Source organism: Eulemur rufifrons, chromosome 8 (genome assembly GCF_041146395.1).
Source record: "Eulemur rufifrons isolate Redbay chromosome 8, OSU_ERuf_1, whole genome shotgun sequence".
In the NCBI taxonomy this organism is placed as follows: domain Eukaryota; kingdom Metazoa; phylum Chordata; class Mammalia; order Primates; family Lemuridae; genus Eulemur; species Eulemur rufifrons.
Genome location: NC_090990.1, coordinates 94,331,755 through 94,358,358, shown reverse-complemented (window position 1 = coordinate 94,358,358; position 26,604 = coordinate 94,331,755). Strand labels below are relative to the sequence as shown.

The 26,604-nt window shown below is 43.2% G+C and overlaps 1 protein-coding gene across 3 annotated transcripts in view; it reads left to right on the top strand.

Annotated features, from left to right (window-relative positions):
• The first annotated feature begins 11,942 nt into the window (after nt 1–11,942).
• LOC138390738 (carboxyl-terminal PDZ ligand of neuronal nitric oxide synthase protein) overlaps nt 11,943–26,604 on the top strand; it is a 283,588-nt gene continuing 268,926 nt past the window's right edge. For all 3 annotated transcript variants that reach the window (XM_069480285.1, XM_069480284.1, XM_069480286.1), the window contains exon 1: nt 11,943–12,163. In XM_069480285.1, the coding sequence (XP_069336386.1) occupies nt 12,059–12,163 (105 nt within the window). In that variant the 5' untranslated portion in view covers nt 11,943–12,058. The remainder of the gene's footprint in view (nt 12,164–26,604) is intronic.

The following is a 26,604-nucleotide window of genomic DNA, read 5'->3' as shown; positions in this document are numbered from 1 at the left end:
TTAGAGAGGCATCAAGGCAGTGGGATCCTTGGAAGCCTTTCTAAGAGGCCATTGCACATTAAAATGCTCACCACTCTCCCTAAGGAGCTATAAGGAAGGCAAAGTACCCTTTCTTTGGTCTTGGCTTTGTAGACCTGTCTCCTTCCAGAGAGCCCCTCCCATCAAGGGAGTCACAGGCAGATAGGTTTACAGTGGAATGGGTTATGGAAGGTACGGACTAAAGAAAGACAAGGCATGCACAGAAGGCATGGGGTAGGCTTAGAGGGCTTGCCTTCCAGACCTGGCTCCACTGCATATGCCTGTGTGATCTTGGAGACACCCCAAAACCTCCCTGAGCCTCAGGGAGGCTCCTCCTTATCTACACAATGGGAACCACACTTGCACCTCCCTCTGAAGATTCTCATAGGGATTAGGAGAGATAATAAACAAAAGGGCTTTGCAAACTATAAGGCATGGTATGAAAATAAGCTATTATTATGAAAGGCAGAGGTGGTGGATGTGTTCCAGAGCTCCAGGATTATTACTATTCCTACTTGGTGTTGTTTTGGAGACCCCTGCAGGCTTTCCAGAACTGCTTCTATTGGGTGGCTGCAGGTGTTAACAAATTAAGGTTTTAAATGGGCTCAAGAGCACTTTGTGTGTGGCCTGAATCCATGCTTTACCACCCCTCAGCCTGGTTTGGAATGCTGGTCTGCAGAAACCACCGTTTGTAATAGGCTGGGAGGGACCTGGGTACCTACAGATTGTCTGCTAATTCTCCACTTTACACAGGAGACCCACTTCTACCTTGTCCTGGTAACCCATGACTTATATGAGAGCCAGCACTGGTGACCAGAAAATCTTATTGCTTTGTAACCTACTAGGCCATGGTTTGCCAAGAAATCCCACATACCACATACCACAGTTGTAGAGCCAGGCAGTACAGACATGCATAGGTTTGGACGTAGGGCCTAGGAGGAGGAATCCTGGGGCCAGCTAATGCAATGTATTCCCAAAACATATCTCTGAAAGACTGGATGGGTTCTCTTGTCTCAATGCACCTCTAGTGCCACTGTGATGTGCATCCGATAACAATGAATATCAATTAAGAGCTTACAACACGTCAGAAACTGTGCTAAGTATTTTACAGGCATGATTTCACTGTTTTAAAACCTATTTTTTAAATTGTGGTAAAATATACATAAAATATATCTTAACCATTTTTAAGTGTATAATTTAATGAATGGCATTAAGTACATTTGCAATATTGTATCACCATCACCACTACCCATTTCCAGAACTTTTTCATTATCCCAAGCAGAAACTCTGTACCCACTAAAACCATAACTCCCTATTCCCCCTTTCTCCCAGCCCCTGGCAACCACTAGTCTACTTTCTGTCTCTATGAAATTGCCTATTCTAGGTACCTCATATAAGTAGAATCATATGGTATTTATCATTTTGTGACTGGCTTATTTTACTTAGCATAATTCCTCAAGGTTTATCCATGTTGTAGCATGTGTCAGAATTTCCTTCCTTTTTAAGGCTGGATAATATTCCATTATATGTATATATCACATTTTATTTATCTGTTCAGCTGATGGACATTTGAGTTGTTTTCACCTTTTGGCTATTGTGAATAATGCTGCTTAAAAGTTTTTTTTTTTTTTTTTTAAATGGAAAACTCCAAACATGCAAAAACAGACCAAAAAAATATAATGAACCCCCATGTATAATAATGATCAACTCTTCAACAATCATCAACTCATGGCCAATCTTTTTTCATCTATATCCCTACCTACTTCCCCCACCTCATATTATTAATATTATGAAGCATATTTCAAACATCATAGATACTGTTGTTATTTGCATTTTACATGTGGGGAAACTAAGGCACAGAGAGGTTAATTATCAGGGTTACAGAGCTCCCAGGATTCAAAGTCAGGCAGTGTGTGACTGGGCCCACACTTTTAAGTCTTTGCTCCAGGGGTGTGTGTGTGTTCACATACATAGACATGTTCATAGGGTCAACTTTGGGAAAATTACACGTTTGGAAAAGTTTGCCTCTGGTGCCTCTTCTTACATCTTTTTCTGTACTTGGATGCCACATGGACTTTGGAACCAATGGACATGAGTTTGAAGCCTTTGTTCTTAGTTACAAGAAGAGTCAGTAATCCCTGGCCTCCAAAGTGCTTGTGAGGATTAAATGAGATATGATCAGTAAAAGTGCCAGGCGCCTTCTAATGTGAGACAGATCGGTACATGTGCTTTCCTCTCCCCTCCATGAGGGGCCAGGCCCACCTTCCCTCCACAAAAGCAGACCTCAAGAACGCATGCATTATGAGAGTGTGTATGGTCAGAGGTCAACAGGTAACTTGCTTTGTGAAATAAAGGATTTTATCCTTTTGTCTTGGGGTGCAGGGTGCCGGTGAGTGCAGAACAGCGGTGGTGCAATTCTTTCTTGCCCCTGCAATCACCTGTGCATGTGTGCATGCATGCACAAACGTGTAAAACAGGCCTGCAGGCAAGTTCAGGCTTCATTCCCTGTCCAGAGTATCATGACATTGTCTTTCTTTTCTGTGAGGAATTGTGACTCTTTTTCCACTATTGGCTAAAATAGGAGGAAAAGTCCATTGTTGGGACCCCCATCATTTTCTGGCCCAAGGATACAAAGCCACAGGACAAAGGTCTGAGCTCAGACTGGTCTTGGCAAGCCTGACTTAACTCCCTTCTAAACTTCTGTGGCCAGGCCCCTGGAGTTAACTCAAGTAGGGCTGCAGAGCTCAGTGGACAAATGGCAGAACCCACTGGCTGACCACAGAGGAGTCTCAGGTAACCTCAAATACATCCACAGAAGCAACTGAGAGGTACTCTGGCCTCAAGTATATCAAGTGGTGGTCAGCAAGACTCTAACTGGCTGTTTCGTCCACCTGGAATGCCCTTTTCTGATCTTGCTCGTGGAAGTAATGGAATCCTTTAATGCCAAGCTCAAATACTGCTTCCGCCATGAAGCTTTCTCTGTGTCTCCTCCCACTCCCACCTCCACCCAGCCCTGGCTGCCACACAAAGTGATCTCTCCTTCTCTGAACTCCATGACATCACTTTTGTACCCTTTGAGGCACTTTTACTGCTTTATTTTTGGACCATCTGAATACCAGTCTTAACTCTTTGATAGATCAAAGTGTATTCCTCCGCAGGAGGGATCGTTTCATCCATTCTTTCCACTGTACAGAGCCATTCACAGGGCACACACTCAGCAACTAATAAATATATGTTGGCTGAATAGTCAGATGTTTCACATGACAGTGGCACATAGAAGGCACTTACTAAATGCACACTGACTAAAATGACATCCCTCTCCAACACCTGGGAAATATGAGACATTTTACCCTACCCTTGATGTTTAGATGGAAACCAGTTTCATATAACCCTTTGAGTGATAAAATCTGTCAAAATTTCCATGGAAATAACCATAAAAACTGCCTTAGGTAGCACCTGAGATGGTCTCAAATGGGGTTTCAGGTATTCTAATATCCCAAAGTGTAGCATTTTTATCTGTCTGCTTAATATCCCAACTAGTCTCTCAAAGAACTTGAACATCACAAAGTAGTACATCCTTGTTGATTTACGATTGTCTGGATTAGAACAACTATTAGCTAGAACTTTTCTCCTCATCAGCAGAATAATTAAATTTGTAACAGTGACCTCATAGTTCCGCAAGAAACCTAAACGTCTTATTTAAGGAAGTGTTATAATATCTTCAGAAACATGCTTTTTAAGAGAATGTTTAAACTACTTTTAAGTTAACAATTCAGTGACATTAAGTACATCCACATTGTTGTGTAACCATCACCACTATCTCCATAACTTCTTCATCATCCCAAACAGAAAGTTTGTACCCATTTAACTCCACATTAGCTCTTCCTCCCACCCCTCTGGTCACCTCTATTCCACTTTCTCCATGAATTTGCTTATCATAGGCACTCCATATAAATGGAGCCATACAGCATTTGTCCTTTTCTGACTGGCTTATTTAACTTAGCATAATGTCTTCAAGGTTCATCCTTGCTGTAGCTTGTCAGAATTTCCCTCTTTTTTTGAAGACAGTCTCACTCTGTCACCCCTGCTGCTCTGTCACCCCCATTTGTATGCAGTGGTGTCACTGCAGCTCATTGCAACCTCAAACTCCTGGGCTCAGGTGATCCTTCTGCCTCAGACTCCCAACTAGCTGTGACTATAGGTGCATGCCACTGTGCCTGGCTAATTTTTCTATTTTTTGTAGAGATGAGGTCTTACTCTTGCTCAGGTTGGTAGAATTTCCTTTTTTAAGGCTGAATAATATTCCACTGCAGGTATACACTACATTTTGTTTATCCACTCATCTGTTGATGAACATTTGAATTGTTTCCACCTTTTGGGAAATTATTGTGAATAATGCTGCTATGTACATGGGTGTATACGTATCTGTTCAGAAACGTGTTTTTTATGATAGCCTTCTTCTTCTCATTGGTATACCCTATATTCATGCTAACTCTCCACTAACCAGGATATTTGACTAACTAGAATACTCCATTCTACCACTGGGCTTGGTAAGAACTTGCCCTGGAATGTATGGTGGATGCAAATGGACATAGGGCCATGGGCAGGCAGATGACTGGACCACAGTAGCCCAGCCTATTAGTCCAGACAATCAGCTTTGCATTTAGAGATCCCACCCACCCCACTCTCACCCTGACCCCATCACTGTTCTAGCTGTTAAACTGGGCTGCTTTTCCAAAAAGGTATGAACATGAGGAACATTTGTTCTGAATTAAACTTGGCAGCAGTTAAAGTGTTATCATGTACGGGGAGCTCAAATTACAGAGGCCGCCTTTGGCCAGTGAATGGCACAGCACGGCTGCTCAGAGAGGTGGAAAATTCTGAGGCCCCTCCAGCACTGTTTCAAGAAAAATGCTCTGAGTGCTGTGGAGAGGGGCCAGCTGGTGATGTCAAGGGATTTATAAAAGAGATTACAAGACCTTTTAAGGGAATGAGGCAGTTGCTAATGATGGAAAACTGCTAAAGCTGGATCTCGAGGCCGAACACTTAATTTGCCAGTTATCCTGAAATGCTTGTAATTTTTAAAAAACATACCGTGCCACTCTCTTTGTGTGGAGTTCAAAAGACAATATTAGAGTGTGGTGAGAACCTGTTATGCTAATCAAAGTTGAAGGTAACTGAAATGGAGCTCTCAGAATGCATAAAGCCCAAAGTGGGAGATCCTGGACCTGGAAGGGAAATTAAGTGCCCAAACACATCTGGTTGCACCGCCCATCTGTATGCTTCTTTCTTGCTTGCTTTTTAAAAGCACACTAGTTGGGGGTGGGGAGGGGAGAGGTGCAGAGGAAGAGTTATTTTTTAAGCAACTACAAAATCACCTGAAAGCTTTGCACCTCCAAAGAAAGATCTGAAAATAACATTAATTTCTACTGCATTTCCAAGGGTTTTCATAGTCTTTTTACATCCCTTGTGTCATCTTAAGAATGTGGGATTTATAAAGAGGAACCAAGATCAGTTACAATGACATAGGATAGATTTAATTGAGCAGACAAGCCCCAACTTTCTAAATTTAACAGCTGGGCTTACGTTGTGTTTTAAATAGATAACTAATGCAAATAGTCCCAGATTTAGGAACAGAGATCTAACTTTGGAGGGGTAAAAGTGAGGGTCTTAAAATCAGTTTTCAGTAGAGGAGCTAAACGAAAGAAAATTCTCCATCAAGATCTCTTTGCCGGCTGGGCGCGGTGGCTCACGCCTGTAATCCCAGCACTCTGGGAGGCCGAGGCGGGTGGATCGCTCGAGGTCAGGAGTTCGAGACCAGCCTGAGCAAGAGCGAGACCCCGTCTCTACTAAAAATAGAAAGAAATTATCTGGCCAACTAAAATATATATAGAAAAAATTAGCCGGGCATGGTGGCACATGCCTGTAGTCCCAGCTACTCGGGAGGCTGAGGCGGTAGGATCGCTTAAGCCCAGGAGTTTGAAGTTGCTGTGAGCTAGGCTGACGCCATGGCACTCACTCTAGCCCGGGCAACAAAGTGAGACTCTGTCTCAAAAAAAAAAAAAAGGATCTCTTTGCCATTATGGTGCACTAAAACAAATAAATGAACAAGCAAAGAAACCAAACAAAGGACCATATAAATAATACTCAAATTGTCCCTCCATGAGAAGGACCAAAGCTGAAGTGGAATAGAAGTGAGAATTAAAAAGCATCTGGAAGTGAGCAATGTGAGCAATTATACCATAGTGAGGTATAATTGGTTGTGGCTTTGTTTTCAGCATCCTTCATCTGTGGGTATAGGAGACCAACACCAGGACTATCTGGTCAACGCTCTATATAACCTTATAATACAGAAGATGGTTATATAGATGTTCTCTATACTCTACTGCCTCTACTGCCAGATGTTTTTCAATTGTAGCTTAAATAAAAAGGCACATCTTGTTGTTGTTGGTTTTTTGTGGTGGTGGTGAAGTAATTTTTCTGAATTAGCACCCTGGGTCACATTCCAGTTCAAACATTTCCCCATGGAGAGCACTCATCTCAGCCGGGTGTTGAAGGCCTCCCTGGCTGTCTCCAGACTCTTGCTACAGGCCTTATCACCAAGTGCTCTCCAGTAGGAACTCTCCATCCTGTGAGCTTATCTCCTCACTGTCCCCTAAGGACATTTTGCAGATTAGTGTCTCCACAGACCCTGTCTCCTTGTCTGCTCTCTTCTTGCTGTGTTTTTTTTTAAATCAAAAAAATTTTCCCCTTTTTAAAGCCCAATGCAAGCTTGCTGCCCTCCTAGAGGCCTTTCCTGACCATGCAGGCCCCAGTGATTTTGTCCTTCATCTCACTCCATGACACTTAGATGGGTGCCTCTCATTTTTATGCTCAGATCACACATTACCTTCTGCACTTAAGAGTCTGTCTCATTCAGGGTGTATACCTCTCTCTGTTCCCCACTACGCCTGGGAAATTATAGCAAAAATATTTGTTAAATATGATTTTATTGCCTTTGACCAAAAGGCTTTTTGACCCAAAGCTGAATTAATAAACAGTTCTTACCTGAAATACGAAGCAGGACGCTATTAACTTTCACTTGAAAAAGAATCTTTTGAATTAGAAAAGCAGGGGTGTTTACACCATTCAGGAGAGATCACTGGACAAATCTACATGAGAAAGGGAACTCAAACCTTGCCAGAAACCTAATCTCCTTTCTTCAACCCCAAATTCTTCAGACCTTGCTCCTTACCCTAGATCTGCCAACTCCCCACAAGTAGTCCAAGAGCAAGAAGGCTGTTGGGCAGCCTGGAGACCCTCTGAAAATGTCCACAACCTTTGATACTATTTGTTTCCTGCCTTTCTGGTCCAGGGATGAGTGCAGATAGTGCTACAGGAGGAAGTAGCTCTGGCTACTGTTTCCCACTCACCTGACCTTCTCTCCTCCAATTTTTTCTGCATCAGCTAGCTGTTGAGGAAAGCTTGGAACCCAAAAGGTATTCCTATCTGGAAGTCACTTTGAAAGAGTATTCCATTTCTAAAAAGCATAATATGTATACTTTTGTAGAAAGAGACTTAACCTTATAAACAGAAATAAATGACTCCATAGGAAATGGGCTTGCTCTGGGTATAAGGGTGGGAGTGGCTGAAGTCAGCTTCAATTAAGAGGAAAAAAAATGTGTAGGTCAGCATTGCAATCTGTGGCACCTTTTAGAATAATCTTTCTTATGAGGCAAACATCCCAAATCGTTCCTTTATTGCTCATGCAGTAAAAGATCATAATAAACCAAACTTGAAGTAGAGACCATCAGTGATGGAAGATGCTAATTTTTTTTTAAAAAGAAATTACTTAATATCTTTTTTGCCACCTTTTAAAATGAGTTAATGATTTCCAACTCTATATGTCCCAGAGAAACACTGTCAGGTAAAAATGGTATCGTGAAAAAATAATTTGAACTTCTTGAAACTAAGTGTTACATAATGGTCAGAAATCATTGTGTGTTGGCTGGTGACATGGCTAACCCCTGTAATTCCAGCACTCTGGGAGGCCGAGGCGGGAGGATCACTTGAGCTCAGGAGTTCGAGACCAGCCTAAGCAAGAGTGAGACCCTGTCTCTACTAAAAATAGAAAAAATTAGCTGGGCATGGTGGCGTGTGCCTGTAGTCCCAGCTACTCAGAGGCTGAGGCAGGAGTATCGCTTGAGCCCAGGAGTTTGAGGTTGCTGTGAGCTAGGCTGACACCAGGGCACTCTAGCCCAGGCAACAGAGACAGACTCCATCTCAAAAAAAAAAAAAAAAAAAAAAAAGAAGAAGAAGAAATAATTGTGTATTAATATTTAATATTATTTACACAAAGATTTTGTGAGTTTTATCTATCTGTATATCTGAGCAGTATTTATCTATCTGTATATCTGAGCAACTGACATACTTTTCAATCCTTGATGGCTACATTCATGCAAGCATTCCTAGCATTGCTTTATGACCTATACAAATTACTTCCCTCCCTTAGCCTCAGTTTCCTCATCTGTAAAATGGGGATACTGATAGTACCTACCTCATACTGTCAAGTGAGATAATGTAAGTGCAATGCTTAGCATGGCAAAGCAGGTATTTATGATCAAAAGAAAATTAATTTTCTCAAATTAATTAAAATTTTCCAAGTCTGTGTTAAAAGTAAAGTTTGCTGTCAACTCATTCATAACCCATCATTGTGTGGTAGAAAGATTAACAATTTAGGAGCTCTAGTCCATAGTCAGGACTAGGCAAATAACTTTATCTCTCCGGATTTCCAGTTCTTTTTCTTTATAATGAAGGAACTGGATTAGAAAATCTCTGAAGAAACTTCCAGTTCTAAAGTTCTATGATGTAGGATTTTTTTTTTTTATGATTAACTTTTGAACAAAGTTAACACAGGAAATATTATATGATTGACAATTTATATTTTAATTAAATGTACTTCAGATTAAAATTTTTATTATGCAATGTTTAAAATATAGGAGGGTATGGAAAGTAATACATGTACCTGTCATTCACTATAAGACATAAAACTTGATTTTTTTTACATAGATTTGGAAATGCTGTGGGTGAAATTTGTTTATATTTAAAGGTGTAAAAACAAGCTTGAAATCTCTGCTTAAAAAAGGGAAATTACTTTGGATGCCCATTGTTTCTGGAAGAAGGGTGTTTCCATGCCTGTGTGGCGCTGACATTAGATTAGGTGGAGGCCAAAGCTGAGAACAAGCCTCTCCTTGTTGGAACATTTCATCTAACTGAAATGGAATGAATATAGTTTAGCTACAATACGTACATAAATAGAACACAGCCCCTGATTTGACATGTATCTCATTTGTAGTAAGAAGATGCTTTTCATGGCAATCTAGGTATGCCTGACTCACATTTTGACAAAGAATTGAGCTGGATTCAAATTCTGGCTCCTTTTGCCTTTCTTTTTCTTTCTTTTTTTTCTGCCTTTCTTTCTAAATGTGTGACCTTAGGCAAGTTGTGTAAACCCCTCTGTGCCTCAGTTTCTTTGTAAAATGGGGCTAACTTTAGGGTTGTTGTGAATAGTAAATGTGATAATACATGTAAGACTCTAAGAACAATGCCTGACACATAGAGAAAGCAAATGAGTATTACCTATTATTTTCAGCTCTGTAAATAATTATTGAATGGCTACTATGTAGTAGTCTGTCTACTAGATCCCGAAATACCTTTGGGGTTTCAGTCTGTTTGTGTTTACAATGTGTTACAGACTTAAGATATGCAATTCTGGTAAATTCAGCAGTCCAGTGAGACTCAAGTTAAATTAGAAAAAAAGGCTCTTGAGAGTCAGAGGACATTTTAAAATCAGGAGAGAATCTGAGATGTAAATGAAGTAGTTACTTAAGGTCTTGCCTTTAAGTTGTTGCGTTACTGTGCCAGGTTTTAGAGGAGCACATTTATGATGCATATTAAAACCACTTTGACATTCAAGAAGTCAAACATGCCTGATTAGACTTTCATGTCCTGTATTTATAAAAAGGTTAGTGGTGCATTTCCTCAGTGCAAATTCTTTTTGGTTCCTACTAATATTTATGAATATAATAAAGTCTATACAGCATAATGCGTGTGATTAATTTCTCCCAGTCATCAGTTTGCTTTTATTTAAGGAGATATCCCAGAAGATGCTACATCTTGACCAGTAATTTGAGCAGATAGGGAGTAGGCTATATCTAGGAAAGGGCAATTATACCATGGGACAAAATGAGAAATATTAACTACAGCAATAATGTATTCTCTTATATAAATATATTATGGAAATGGCATAGGAAGACATGTCTTTTACAAGCAGATTCACTGTGATGTTTCTTGGTGATTCCACACCTTGCTTGTACAACAAACAATCAATTATGTTTGGTCTGTGAGTTGCCTTGGGTGGAACACAGTCCCTGAACTTGACATGTATCTCATTTGCAATAAGAAGATGCTTCTCATGGTGATCTAGTATGCCTGACTCATGTACTAAAAATAAGGCATTAAAAGCAGGTTTAAAGTGATGCATTCAACAGAGGAGCTGCCCATTTGGTCTAAGTGATGTCAGGTTCGACTGGCTTTGGTACTGGCCTGATTGGTTACTTTTGGAGATTCTGGAGTAATGTTAAGCCATGTAAATCACAGCTATCATGTATCTCTACCTATGGTGTTTAACAGATAATAACGAATATGTAGTCACTAACTCCTGTTACGACTCCTTCATTTACACATTTTGTACTGTAAAGAAACTGAACATATAGGTTACAACCTATTAATCCAATCTTTTCCAAGTTGGAAATAATTAGGCAACTTTTCTCAAAAACTCTTCATGTAAAGGAGAAAAGTGAACAAGCCCCCTTCTCAACAATAGGCAAATTCAACTCAAGCATTTACTATTAATACGATAGAACAATAATATACTACGAGCTGGAAAGAACTTGGAAGAATATTTTGTGCATACTCAGTTATAGACAGTTGTTAAAGAGCATAAAAATGTTCTGGATTCTCCTGTCTTTAGTATTCCTTTTTTGCCTACCCCATTTTCACAAGGCTTTTAAATATTCCCCTAACGCACCACTCAACCCTATCACAAGTCACATATCACTGCTCAAAGGAACAAAAAAGCGCCTGAGATGGTTCCCCATTTGGGCACAGTCTTGCCTCCTGAGAAAGGGGGCTCAGACATAATGAGGCCCAGATCTGGGATATCTGGGACGGGACTCGGGCCTTCCAGGTAACACAAAAAACAAAACAATAAACACCGCCCCTCCCCCTCTCCAAAAACAAAAACTCCAAGGCGATGCTGCTGTGGCTATCAGCAACCCCGGCTCAGAACCTGACCGTAAAAAGAAAACCGGGCTGAGCTTGGGATCCGGAGGTCCCGCCGTCAGGGGCCGGGGCGAAGTTCCCGGGGTCGTGCGACCCGGAGCGCTGGCAGGGCGGGGCGCGGCGCTCCGGGGACTTTCACCTGCTCGGCGGGCAGCGCGGGGCGCGCGGGGGCGGACCCGGAGGCGGGCGGGGCCTCGGCGCCCGGCGGGAGGAGCCGGCCCGGGCCCGCCCCGCAGGAGGAGCCGCTCGCTGGCGGCTGATCCGGCGTCTCCGTGACAGGCACCCCGCTCCGCCGCCACCACCGCCTTTTCTTCCTCGTCCCGGGCCGTCCACCCCACTGCTCTGGGGCCGGCGCCGCGCCCAGTCCCGCTTCGGGCCTCGCGCCCATCGCTCCCCTCCCCAAGCCGGGGCGCCGCGCCGCCGGATCCCGCCGCCACCTCCCCCGCCGCCCTCCTCGCCGGCAGGAATTGCGCGGCCACAGCGCCGCTCGCGTCGCCCGCATTCGCGCCGCCCGCTGCCGTTCGGCCCTCGGCACCGCTCCGGGTCCCGGCCCCCGCCGCCGCCTTGCCGCCGAGCGGCCAGGGCGCCCCCTGCCCCGCGCCCCCAGCCCCCACCGCGCATCGCCGCGCCCAGCTCCCGTCTCCTCTCCCCGGGGTCTCGCCAGCCCCTTCCTGCAGCCGTCGCCGCCTCTGGAGGAGCAGGTCCACTGCGGGTCACCATGCCCAGCAAGACCAAGTACAACCTTGTGGACGATGGACACGACCTGCGGATCCCCTTGCACAACGAGGACGCCTTCCAGCATGGCATCTGCTTTGAGGCCAAGGTGAGGGGCCTCTGGGGAGGGCACTACTCGGGAAGGGGCACGTCCGAGCGGATGGGATGCGCAGCCATCCCGGACCCAGAGCTGGTGGGTTAGGCCCATTTGGGGGCCTTTCTGTTAGGGAGGGTGACTCTCCCTTCTCAGTATATAATTCTGCGAGCTCCTGCCCAGAACTGCTAAAGAGCAACTGCAAAGTTTGAGCGGTTTCAACCCCCTCCTCCCACCTGCAGACTCCCCCATGCTTACCTCGTAGGGCTGGATTGAGTTACTTCCCGGATCCCTCCTGAGGAGGAGAAGCCGGTGAGTGAGCGTAGCCTGGACACCTGGTTCTTTAGAATTGGTTTAAGGAAGCTCTGGTGTTATTTACCTGCTAGGCTCCCATGGGAGAGGGAGGAAGGTCTTTTAAAGGGGGAATGCCTGCTTCCTTACTAAAGAAAAGAATGCAGGTTTTTTTTTTTTTTGTTTGTTTGTTTTTTGACTCCAGGTAACCGGCTCCAGGTGTCAGTCACTTCCTAAATGCCTAATTTGCCGCGACTCCTTTTGCATGTGCCAGTCATGGAAGGGGGGGTGGGGGTGAAAGCTGCCCATTTGCTAGTTTTGTGGCGTAATGTTAAGTTTCAGCATCTGGTAGGGAACTGTTGCTGAAGAATTTATCGGGGATGACTGGAATTTTCAGCGCTGAGGTCCATGCTCAGGGGGAGGGGCGGGGCAGAAGCCCTGTGATCCTCCTCCCTGCGTGAGGAGTTGTGGTTTCTGAAATCTCAGCGGCAGTTCCCACTGCCCATCACCAGGAAAGAGTGTTTTTCTGTGGAAAAGTGCTTTTTCTCTTCCTTCAAGCCGCTTGACCTGCTCTGTGGCGTAAGACCCAAGGATGCTCAGTACCTACCATGTGCCTGTCACTAAATGAGAGAAAGTATTGCCTCTTCATGTAGGTTGTGGCATCTTGCTGGTTTTGATAATGTAGTACTTTTGATGTGGAGACAATTTTCCTGTTTGTTCCCTTTTTTCTTTCATGACTGTGTACATGCAGGCTGTTAGCATCTCACGAAAGGGTTATTTCATCAGGTGTCTATTTCCTTCAATTCATACAACATTTTTAGAGAGTCTGATATGTGCCCAAGTATGGTCAATTATCCTAGATTTTTTTTTCTTTCTCATGTAGATGTGAGTTAGTGAAGCTTTCATTTTTTTTTTTTTTTTTTCCTGAATAACCTTCCCCCGGCCATATTTGCTAGAGCTAGGGGACAACCCCTACTCCCACTTCCCCCCTTAGACATCCAACCTTGCTGTGGAATGCAGAGCTGAATTACTGGGTAAGGCAGGGACAGTGGGGCTGCAGCCAAGATCTTATCACACTTTTCTCATCTCTCAGAATGGATCTAGTTGGTCTAAGATTAATTTTGGTTAATTTTTGTCTGGACCTGTAGATTTCATAAGCAGTTCTTTAAAGTATGAATTTTCATCATGGTCATGATTTAATTTTCTCCGACATACATAAACTGGGAAATTGGCTTTTGTCTTGTTTGGTTCCCTATCAGTGCCCTGTTTTGCAAGAATGAGGGTAAGATGGAAGATCAGATTTAAAGTATTTTTAAGCCTTTTTATTCTTTTCTCACAGTCCTCTGCATTTGGTCCCAACTAGGTCTCAAACCTAGTGTGCATAAGAATCACCAGGTGAGGGGATTAAAAATTTTGATTCTTGCTGTGTCCCAATTCTAATCTGATACATCTTGGGGGAGCCAAGGACTATGTACCTTTAATGAGGATTCCAGGTGATTTAATACAGGCGATTGTGACCAGACTTTGAGAAACATTTGGCTCGAAGCTTGCCTCCAACTTGCTGTGTCTTTCTCTCCCTTTTCAGGTGCCAAACATGCAGTTTGTTTTCTAAGCAAATGTCTGGGGGCTATGTGATATAGTTCCCATAGTAACTTCCCAGGATTAGCAGACAGTGGTGGTCAGTAAGAGGAGGGGAAGCCACAGTTGGTGCAAGCTGCATTCCCAGGGCAAACCTAAGACATAGGGACCAAGGGCTCTGCTTTGAGGTAGAGAAGAAAGGACAAGAACATACAGTAAGGGAAATGGTGGGACTTCCTGGAGCAAAGGCTGATTTGGGGGACTAGGTCCTAACTCCCAGCTCTTTGTAAGCGATGCTATACACTGGCACATTCAAACACCATGCCAACCAAGACCTGAGCAGAGGTGGAAGCAGAAGCTTTTCTGACCCACATGCACCTGGTAAGTGTCTTTTCTGGCTGGTTTCTACATCCCTACAGAGCAGTGTCCATGGTGGCATGATCACTGGGATTTCAGGGTTAAATCCACACTATACTCTTCCTTTGTTTTGGAAAAGCAGAGGCTGTGAAATACAAATGTATTATTGTAGCCTTGTCAGGTACCCTTGGAAAATGAGCCCAGATCTTTCTCTCCCAAGGGCTGGCAGTTTTTCAGAATCATCATTGGATGGATGGAGTGTTTCTTTGGATGTATGCCACTCATTTTCAAGATTCTGCAGAGATTGAGAGGGCTAGGGTTGAAGGGCATCTGGGTGGCAGAGGTTCTATTTACTTAAACCATTTGTTTAATTATCAAGTAGAATCCTAGGTGTTTTCGCCTGCAGTACCTCATTTAATTCTCACTATTTCCCAGGGGATGGGTTTCCTTATGTCTGTTTTATGAATGAGGATATAGGCTCTGGGGGGTTGTTGCCTACCTTAGTGCTCACAGCTGTGTATGACGAAGCCAGGATTTAAACCTGGGGCTTTGACTTCAGACTCCAATTCTAGTGCTTATTTATTCAGTAATTTTTGTGGAATAGTCACTCTATGCTGGGCAGTGGTTTGATTCATAGCTATCTGGTTGGGGTATCCTCAGGTTGCTGGCTTCTAAGACGCTGATATAGGAAATTATTCAAACTTTCAATGCTTGGTTGTTTCTGGATTTTCCTTTGGGCTAAGAGCAGGTATACCTGCTCTCCATCTTCAGGGTGTGTGCCTGCCTCACTGGTGCTGGCAGGTGGGTGGTCAAATCTTACATGGCTTGAGAAGTTGTAGCCCCTTAGAACCTGCCTCTCAATGACCTAGTATGCCTTCCTTGTGGCCAGTGCCATCAACTAACTGTCTCTGCTTGGTGAGAAAGAGATGTAATGCCATTGGTGCAAAGGATAATAAGAGTATTTATAATGTAGTTATGTCTTACATTTGTAGGTGATTTTTGGTTTGCATACAAAGACTTCCTCTTGTAGAATCAGGAACATTAGTGTTATCTCCATTTTTTAGATGAAAAAATTGGGGATAACAGAGATTAACTTGTCTAGAGTCACAGAACTAATAAGTATCAGATACTGATATTTTTTGAGCACTTACCATGTGCCATGCATTGTTCTAGCTGCTGCTTCATTTAATCCTCACATTCCAGGGCGTTTGACTCCTGGTCTATGGTTCTTTCACTTCCTCCAAGGCTCACTCAATCCTGGAGTGGTGGGTCCCCTCCGTATCCCTTTGTGTCCACTGATATCTGCATGTGTGGTACAAACAGTCAGAGCTGGAAAGCACCACAGCTCATCCAAGTACAACCTCTTCATCGTACAGATGAGGAAATTGAGGTCCAGAGGGAAGTCATTGACCCAAGGTCATGTAGCTAGGTAATAACAGAACCAGGACTAATTCCTGGTTTCCTGGCTTCGAGTTAGTTTCACTTATCTATTGCTGCATAACAAACTACCTCAAGACTTAGTGGCTGGAAACAATGACTGTTTAATTTGCTCATGAATTGTAGGTCAGGAATTCAGGCAGGGCTTGGTTGGCCTGTTCTTCTGTCGCATGTGGTGTTGATGGAATCATTCACTTGGCTGCATTCATCTATGTCTGGGCTGGACTAGAAGGTTCTAGAAGGCTTCACTCATATGGCTGGTGCCTTGGTGGTCCTCCACATGGCTGTTCTCTGCACTGGCCACCTTGGATTTCCTCACAGCAGCTGGCTTTCAAAAGGGAGTGTTCCAAGTAGGAAAGCAAAAGCTCTTAAGGCCTGGCCTTCCAAGTCATACAGGGTGACTTCTGCTGCATTCTGTTGGTCAAAGCAGACTATAGGGAAAGAGAAATAAACTCCACTTCTTGATGGGGGAGTGTCAAGGTCCTATTACAAAATTGCACTTGGGATGAGAGATATTGCTGAAGCTGTCTATCACAGTCTTCCACAAAATTCTGTGTTGTTCTCTTCATATATTTTCTCCACTGATATGGAATATTCTTTGAGGACCTTGTCTCATGCTTCTGCATATCCTTTTCTCAGGCATCCAACATCAAGTGTATACATAGTTGGCAATAAAAAATTGTCAACTGGAAGAAATTAGCAATTGTAGGAGGTCTGAAAACAATAAATATATTGTCATATTGCTGAGTGATTTTGCAGTTTAGGAGCACTTGATCAGATTGGAACTGAATTCTCTGGTTGTATCTTCCTCCTTGCTCACCATAAATGGCATAGCCCTGACTCACCTGAGCCTGCAGGACATGGTATAGAGCTCTCAGAACCTCCTCCACTATATCCTGGGTGTTTGTGCTCCCTCCCTCTCTGTCCACCCAGTTTAAGGTTCCTATGTTCCAGTGTTCTGAACCAGTAGTTGGATGAAGGACCTGATGTATTCCCTGATGCTGTTATTAAAGAGGAACTGCATTTCACTTTCTTATGTATTTGTCCAGATGCTTTTTAAATCCATTGTCATCTTCTGCCCAGACCACTTCTGGGGGACAATGAGTCCCAAAGTTACAGTGCAGCTCTGAAGTGGCACCTGTCTTTTTTTGTCCTTTCAGGTGTCCCTGGGTGTTCCTCCATGGCTGGTATCTTGGGATTTGATGGACAAGTCTATTTCCACCTTAGCCATACATTTTATGGTTTTATGGCTTGTAGTCGTGGCTCCTTTGCTCAAAATGTCCTAGTCCTTTTTAGTGGTCAAAATCTTGCAGCCACATGTGATGATGACCTTTGCCAGTTATTTATATCCAGGACCCTAATCAGATTTGAATCACTGTTTATTATTGCTTACTCGTAATGCTGCTGCTTCCCAGAGCTCAAACTTTCAGAATGCTTTCTTAGGCTATGATTACCTGCCTCCTCACACGTTTATTGCCTTGGGGCTGCTCTTAGCTCCCCAGTGACTTTTGCTGTCCTTATCCTCCCCCCTCCTCCTGCAGGAGCCTGGGACCATGACCTTTCACTTCCTTTCCGCTTTCCTGCCCTGCACTGCAAACTTGATCTTTACTACTTTCCTTCTTCATTCCTGTTTTTGGTAAAAGAACTTCCTCCCTCCCTTCTTCCCTCCTTTCTAATAGCTTTATTGAGATATAATTCCCATTTCATACAACTCATCAATTTAAAATATATAATTCAGTGGTTTTAATGTATCACAGATGTGTACAACCATCAGCGTAGTTAACTTTGGAACATTTTCATCACCTCAAAAAGGACCACTATACCCTTTTTGAGAAACCACTGATCTACTTTACTGTCTCTAGATTTGCCTGTTCTTCACATTTCATATACATGCGATTATATAATATGTGGTCTTTTGTGTCTGACTTCTGTCTCTTAGCATAATGTTTCAAGGTTCATCTATGTTATGGCGGGTATCAGTATTTTGTTCTTTTTTTATGGCTGAATAATATTCCATTGTGTGGATACACAGCATTTTGTCCATCCATTTATGCACATCCAGGTTGCTTCCCTTTTTTTGGCTATTACAAATAATGCTGTAAACGTGTGTGTACAAGTTTTTGTGCAGACATGTTTTTATTTCTCCTGGGTAAGATAAGTAGGGGTGAGATTGCTGGGTCCTTGGTACCTATGTCTAACCATATGTGGAACGTCCAATGTGGCTGCATCATTTCACCTTTCTACCAGCAGTGTGCCGGGGTTCGGATTTCTCCATATCCTCACCAGCACTTGTTATCTGACTTTTTGAATCTGGCCATCCTCCTGAGTGTGAAGTGGTATCACTGTGGTTTTAATTTGATTTGCTTGCTGAATAATGATATAGAATGTCTTCTCATGTGTTTTTTTGGCTATTTGTGTATTTTCTTTGGAGAAATGTCTATTCTGATCCTTTGCTGATTTAAAAACTGGGTATTCTTTTTACTACTGAGTTGTAAGAGTGCTTCCTATGTTCTGGATTCAAACTAGATTTGCAAATATTTTCACCCATCAGTGAGTGGGCTTTCTGCTTTCTTGATCGTGTCCTTTGAAACAAACACAAAGGTTTTTAATTTTGAAGTCCAATTTTTTTTTTTTCCGTCTTTTTAAGGTCCATCTGCCCTCCACCCCCTGCCAGTCTTTCTTGATCGTGTCCTTTGAAACAAACACAAAGGTTTTTAATTTTGAAGTCCAATTTTTTTCTTTTTCCGTCTTTTTGAGGTCCATCTGCCCTCCACCCCCTGCCAGTCTGCCTTTGTCCTTTTAATTATCCCCTTTACTCTCCACCCCCACCTTGATGCGGTTACATCTTCCTAATGTGCTGTGGCCTTCCCTATGTGAAAAATCTCTTCTCTCCGCCTCTTCTTTAATTAACATGTTGTCTTTCTCTTCCTTTCATGGCAGAGCCTTGTGACAGGGTGCCCTACCCTCTACAGCTTCTCAACATCCATTCAGTCCCTGGCAGTGTCCTTTGGACTTCCATCCTGGCTACCACATGGAAATTGTTCCACTGCTGCCCTGCTTTGTCCTCATTCTTCTTGATTTTTCTTGCTGAGCAGCCCATCCTTGTGCCCTGTGGAGTGGCTCATTCAGCTTGCTGCACCTGCTCGCTGTCATCCGGGCCCCTGCGCTGTCCCATCCCTGCGAGGCTGCTTTGCTGGCTGCTCTTCCTCCTCCCTTTGCACGTGTGAGTGCTCCATGCCCTCTCCTTTGGATTCTGTCCACTCCCACCTCTTCTGTTATGTAGGCCTGGATCTCGAACTCCAGTCTGGACTCCAGATCTTTGTTTCCAGCTTTCTGTTGGCCTTCTGTACCCGAACGTGGTGCTGACCCCACCACTCAACAGGCTGGAAACCAAATCTGTCCTCTGACTTCGTCCTTCTGTTCACAATCCCACCATCCTCTTGGGCATCCAGGCCTGAGGCTTTGAAGCACTACTTGAATTCCTTCATTTAGTAGCCGACTCATTGGCCGTTTACTGGATACCTACTGTGGCCAGGCTCTTCTCTCCTGCAGCCCACATCAAGTCAGTTGCCAAGTCCTCTTGAATGTTCTCTGTGACATCTATCCAAGCGCCATGGTTTGCATCACTCATCACCTCGGGCTGGTTTAGATGCTCCTGCCTCATATCAGGGCCTCCAGCAACCTTCTGAAGGCTTCCTGCACCCCGTTAGTTCTCTGATCCCCCCATCCCATCCACTTGCCCTATTAGTTTTCCTGAAATATAGTTACCCTCCCCCTCAAAACATGAAAAGTTTCTAAGGCTACTATATTAGAAGAAAATTCTTAGCATGATATTCAAGGCTCTCTGTTTTGAACATTTCCTTTTAATCACCCTGTGTTTCAGCACTAGTGAAGTACTCATTGTTCCCTAAGCCTTCCCTGTGATTTCCCACCAAGTTCACCTGTCACTCAGTGAAGTGGATGTTACCAGTTCCTTCTCTGAGTGGAAGAGACTGACCAAACCCCACTTTGTGTGAGAGCTGCTTGCCCCAGTTCCGATTTTCTTCTCCACATGGTCATTGTCAGGGTTCGTGTCACTTTGCCCCCATGTCTTGTGCAGTGCCTAGCGCAGCGCCTTACATTTAGAAAATGCATTTTGAATGAATGAGACACCCCCTGTAAGACTTCCAAGGCCCTCCCTCCTGGGTCACCCAATAGTGGGAGGTGTCTTAGGTGGCTCCACTCTCCTGCCAGCCATTTGTCTTGCTTTAGTCCTGCTACTCTCAGTTTTGGGTGACCTGGGACTCCCCTAGCGTGGCATCTTTCTGACACCTCCATCCCCACCTCACACAGTGTCACTTCCTTACAGTGGAACTGCCAAGTAAGCATTTTTCCCTGTATTAAATGAAATTCCAGTGATCGATGTTCAGTGGAATTAGAATCTGCATATAAAACATATGGCCAATTTTGGGAGTACGTAATTGTCACTTATTGTCATTTATGTAAAAAACATATTTTCAACTTCTCACTAATGAATTGATACATTTTTCCCAATTCATTGTTTTTTTTTTTTTAAATTTGCTATTTACAATTTTCATGATGTGAATTTCGTTGGCAACATAGCATAGCAGGGATTCAGGAGCCAAACTGTGTTTAGGTTCAAATCCTGGCTCTATCCCTTATTTGCTGTGTGACCTTGTTTGAGTCACTTAACATCTCTCCTTTAGCATTCTCATCTGTAAAAAGAGGACACATGTATACTTCATAGTGTTAATGAGAGGATTAAATGAGTTATACATGTAAATGGCCTGGCACCATGCTTGGCACAGAGTTGGCTACTATTTTTATTATTTTTAAGTCCTATAAATTGTAATTTAAGTTTCGTTTGTGCATGGTCTTAATCTCTAGAATAGAACAGAGGGTACTCTGTTCTAAGTCGCAGGCCTAGTAGTGTATTATCTTCATTATTATACATGCCTGCTTAAAAAATCTAGCTGTAGCGCTGATTCCTAAAGTGCAAATCAGACAGCATGACTACTTTGTGGGCTTAAAATAGCTGTCAGCTTCATTGGGAAAGAATAAAAAGGGGTTAACTAGGTTCTGGTGTATGCCCCCCTCACATTTGTTCCAACCTTTTAATCCGTGTTAGAATTAAAAATCACAGAATCTTAAGTATGTTATGTCATCTATCTTCACTTGTCTTTCTCTGAATTTCTTGGATAAGTATTTCTTTAAGCAGAGGTAATCTAAGCAGAAGGAATCTCGTATTTCATGGGATTAATTAATACCTTGTGATGCTTACATTTCCCTTTTCAATTTTTATATTCGGCAGCATGTTTCCTTTTAAGCACTGGAGCAGCTGGCTTTAAAAATTATTTAAAATGGCACTTCCAGCAAGTTCAGTGCCCATAGAGTGCTGGAACACTTAAGAATCTCCTACTCCCCCACCAGGGTGTAGCCCCCAATGCATGTAACCCCATGGGTTTTCTGCAGCAAGACTTGTATGTCTTATACCCTTACTGTGGTCCATCCATGAGAACTGAGGAGAGTGGCTCACCCCCACTTACTCTTGAAGCTACAGTGCTTTCCAGGGGGAGCTTGTTAAATGAGCAGCCTTGAGTGTTGAATAAGATCTGAGAATCCTTACCACGGGGCTCTTGAGAGTAAGAGGTGGCCAAGAATGGGGCACTTGATACCCAGTACACCCTGTGTTCAGAACATTCTGAATGCCATTAGCCTGTGAGTGTGTGCATGTGTGTGTGTGGGAATGTGTGTGTTGGAGAGAGAAAGGAGATAGGAGAGCACATTAGAGAGATGCTGTTTGCATGCTTTTGGAATTATGGTGCATCCCATATTCTGTGTTGCTCTTTCCTACTGGTTCTATGTGTGCATGCCTTGTCTCCTTTTCTAGGCTACAAGCTCCTCAAGGGCCAAGGGGACTCTCCACATACCTGCCTCATGCTGACCACATCACAGAACGCTTAACATAATTATCACTGTCATTTAAAAAGCACTTACTGTGTTCCAGGCACTATGCCAAGCTCTTTTATGAAACGATTAATTTAATCCCCCCAACAACCATGTGAATTAAGGTCCTATCATTATCGGAGTTTTACACATGGGGATGCCAAGGCATAGCTAGGCAGACTAACTTGCTCTCGGTCCACATCTAATAACAGATGGATCCCCAGAGCCCGGAGTCACACCCACGCAGTCTGGCTCAGGGTGTCCACTATTAACTCCTGTGTTGTATATCTTTTAAAATACCAAGAGCTCATGTTTATCAAATGGTCAACACATCCTGTGCATTGTTGTAAGCATTTTACATATATTAACCAATTTAATCATGGCCCGTGAAGGTAGGTGGTATCGTTCCAGTTTTGCAGATGGGGATACTGAGGCTTATCTCCCTCAGTTGAATTGAATGGACAAATGGTCTGTCAAAGGTGGTCTTAGCCCTTCCCTTTGAGGCTGTGTCTGTGACCCAGGGGCTGGTCTGCTGCTCTGTGCCAGTGGGCAGTAAGCCACCTGAAAACACCCCTCTGGACCACGTTGATGGCATCTAGACACAGAAATGAGGCATTTGCAAGTGAAATTGCCATAGCACAGGCAGGAGAGCAGCTTTGGGAGGCCCTTCCTTCCTGGAGAGTGTTATTCTTTGCTGGGCTCTTGCCCAGGCACTTCCTGTCCAGCGGTGGCATTCCACCCCCCTCAACGCCCACGCCCTCTTCCTTGCCTTTCCTAGCTCTGTTTCTGAGGACTAGTTCCCTCCACTCAGAGGCCCCAGGGCCCCTCCAACAGAGTACAAATGCTGAAAACTTTCAGTCTAGGACATGTTGCCTTTTGGGTTGGAATTCTCAGCCTGCAATGCATGATGGAAAAGCACCTCCCTGCTTGTGTCCTTTTTTTCTATCTTGACTATAAACTCTTCCCTTTCTGTTTTGGTCTCTTTGGATGGGAAGAGGCACTCATGTGGAAGCATTTTCTTTTTCTGCCAAGAGGAAGATTGATGTCTCCTGTGGGCCACGTGACAGGTAACATTATCTTGTTCCCATAAACACACATAACCTCTACTATAACTGCATTTTCAAACTGGATCTTCAGTGTGTGTAGATTTTCTTAAATTTGGCAGCTCATGTTAAAAACATTATATTGAGGGCATCCATATTCAAAGTATGATTGAAATTTTACCTCCTTCTTCAAGGTCGCTTAATGTAGCTCCTTCTTCCTTGGGGCCAAGGGTTTTGAAGCTTCTACAAATGAAGGGAATCACCTGAAAATTCCTTTGATTAATTAGAGCAGGTGTCCTCAGTTTTGGGAGTAGATAAGAATCACCTGAAAACTAATAAAGACTAGAGGCCTAGGCTTGTTGAAGTAGCACGGGGCCTGAGTCTGTGGTGGCTTTATCATTCCAGGTGATTGTGATAGACACCTTGGTCTGAGAACCCGGGCATTAGAGCACTGGTTCTCAAACTTGGCTACTGACTGGAATCTCTGGGGAGTTATAAAAAAATAAAACTGATGGGCGAGTACTCTCAGTGATTTTTGATTAGTTAGTATGGGGTGCAGCCTAGGCATTGGGAGTTTTATATCTTCTGTTTCTTTGCTGAGACTTTCAGTGTTTTCATTTGTTTAAAGCACATTCATAATTGCCTGTCAAAGCATTTTTATGAGGGCTGCTTTAAGATCCTTGTCAGGAAGTTCTAACAGATCTGTCATCTTGGCATTGGCATCTGTTTATTCATTGTCTTTCTTTCCTCATTCATGTTGAGATTTTCCTGGTCCTTGGAATGATGAATGACTTGATTGAAATCTGGTCATTTTGGGTATTACGTTGTGAGACTCGATCTTATTTAAATCTTCTAGCAGGACTCCTCTGCCATGGTGCTGGCAGGGGTAGGGAAGGGGGGTGTTGCCTCATTACTGTCAGGTGGGGTAGAAGTCTAGGTTATCCACTAGGCCTCAGCTGGTACCACCCTGGTTGGCAGGGGCAGGAGTGCCTCATTGTTTCCCATGTGACCACTGCCTGATGCATTATAGGTGTGTCATTGATCGTGAATGAACAAATGAATGCATGAAGTTGATGTCATTGGGCATATGTATACTGCTTTGCTCCTTACCATGTGTACCTGGGGGCCTTGGCCAGGGGTGGGATCCCCAGCATGGCTCTTACCCAACATAGAAATTCTGCTTCCCCTGCCCAGCCCAATTGTCATCCAAGTCACGTTGATTGTATTTCACAAAACAGGTTTGTATAGAGAATGTAGTTTTTAATGACTTTCTTCTCCTAGCCATTCCCTTGGCAAGATGGTAAACATTTTTGTGGTGTGGGTTTTTCTTCTACTAAAGATGAACTAGCTTGTGGCCTGAAGCTGGATTTGTTGTATGCCTAGTTGAATACACCAACTCCATCCTCATATTATGAGGCTTAGCTCATCAAATACTAGTTTCTCCCCCTCCCAACTATATATGTCCTCTTCCTTGAATTGCTATAGCACATTTGGTTTATAATCTTAGTGTTATTTGTATACTTGTCTTAGCACAAGCCCCCTAAAAGGGGCTTTTGCATTTTCTGCAGTGCTGACAGAGGGTCTGGTATTTAGTAGCTGCTCAGTGAAGTTGCATAGGGGTGGATGGAATTCAGCAAGGATTTGGTTCGTTAGTGTGGCCAACATCCTTGGAGTCCTATAGATGTCAACTGCCTCGTGACAGTAGTACCTCTTAGTGATCCTTTATTTCCTCTTTCCAACAGTAGCTTGAAGTTGTTTTTTGTTAAAAATATGTCTGAAGCACACACTTGAGACTGCTGACTCACCTCTTCCAAGGGAGAAGTCTTGATGCATTTGGATACGCTATGTGGGAGGGATGCAGCCGCTCCCCCCACCTCCCCATTCCAGTGTATACTTTTCTCACTTCGTAATAGTCGGTTTACTCTTTATTCAGCAGAGAGGTCAGGGCCTGAGAGACTGGAATGTGGCATGGAAGAGTTCAGGACTGCCTGCAATGCCAGTCCTACCCTGTGCCGGATCAACAAACAGCCTTGAACAAGTCTTCACTTCCATCTCTTTGTACTTCAGTCCCCTCATCTGTAAATAATGGAGCTGACTTTAGCACCTAAATCTTAGAGGCGGTCTCTGAGGTCCCTTCCAACTCCAGCACTCTGGGATTCCATATTTGGTACTTCCTATACGTCTCCCACACCATCCCCCTTGCCCCAGCAGTGTCACATCCGGATTACTTAATGCCCACATACTGGTTGACAGATCAATTAGAGCAAACAGCCAGAGCACAGCAAGACTGCACAGCGCTCCGTGTGCTCCTGGGCTGTGTAAAGTGCCCTCTCTCTGAGGCGTGGGAGGAGGGAACTTGTGATCTTTCTTCCCTGAGCTGTTCATCAATTTGTTGCTCAAATGTAACTACACGTAAGCAGGATTTATTCATTGTTTGTCTTATGTTCTCAAATATTTATACCTTTTGCTGCTCCACGGCAGGGGTGGGGGCACTCTTTTAAAATGTCAGTCAACAACTTGCTATACTGTACTGAAAACAAGAAGTGATACCCCAATTCTGGGGATAATGGTGGCAATATATTTATCAAGTCTTCCACAATCCCTACAAAAAATAAAGCAACTAAGTAGTAAAATTCAAATCTCATGGACAACACTCTACAAAATTTGGTGACAAGGTATCCCCAATGAGCCCCCAAATACAAGCAGATGGAGACAAATCACCAATAGCCAGCATGATACTGGTGTCTACCTGGGAGAAAACAAAGCAAAGCAATAGGGCACACGATGAACTTGAAAGACGGGAGCCTCAACAGGGAAAACTGGAGAACTGCAGCTGAAATGGGGACTGCATGGGATCCACAGGGAGATCTAAAGGCCTGGCGCCCTTAGGAACTCTCAGAACTGACTCACCAGGACAGGACCCCACATGGGGGAGAAAATGCTAGGAACAGAATCAAAATGCAGCAGGAGAGGCAACAGAGACAAAGGAAAGCGAAGGCTAGGCTAAAAGTGGGAGATGGAGACAGAGCCACCACATTTTTAAAATCTACATGAAAACACCACAAGAGGAGCTCTGTGAAGTTAGAAAAGCTACCAAACCAAGCCTCCTTTTGAAAATTCAGGAAAACTAAGTTTATATAAAAATTAACAACAGAAAAGTAACAAGGTCCAATCCATAAACATTTCTATTAAAAAAAAAAGGAGCAAAATAGTATCCCTAGAGATATGTGACAATGAAAACATGCCAAAAAGACACTTTAAAAACAGATAAAAATATAACATTTTAAAAAATAAGCTAAAAATATTTTAAATTATGCAAGGCATGGAAGAACAACATAAATTAGAATTAGAAAAATTCAGAAATAAAATGACAGAACTCAAGAAAGAATGGGAAGTAAAAAAAGAAAATTATTTTAGAAATGAAAACTAAACTAGAAGGAACACAAGAAAAAATAAACCTAGAAAATGCCTGAAACTTGGGGAAATTTTTTAAATTAAAAAGAAATATAGAAAAAAGACAAAAGAGATTTAAAAGTGAAAAATATTTTTTTTTACAATCACTGCATAATAAACCAGTTTATTACAGATTAAAACAAATCATTTTTTCATTATTTGCATTAATGGGATGCAAACAGAAACACTGGATACTTTTAAATGGCAGATAACCACAAAATTACTTATTTTTGATAGTATATTGACTTTTATAATTGCAAGATATGAACGATGTAAAATATTGCTATGAATAATGCACTTCAAACAAAACAATGAGGCCATACTGTAATGATTCACTAGATTGTGCTCAGT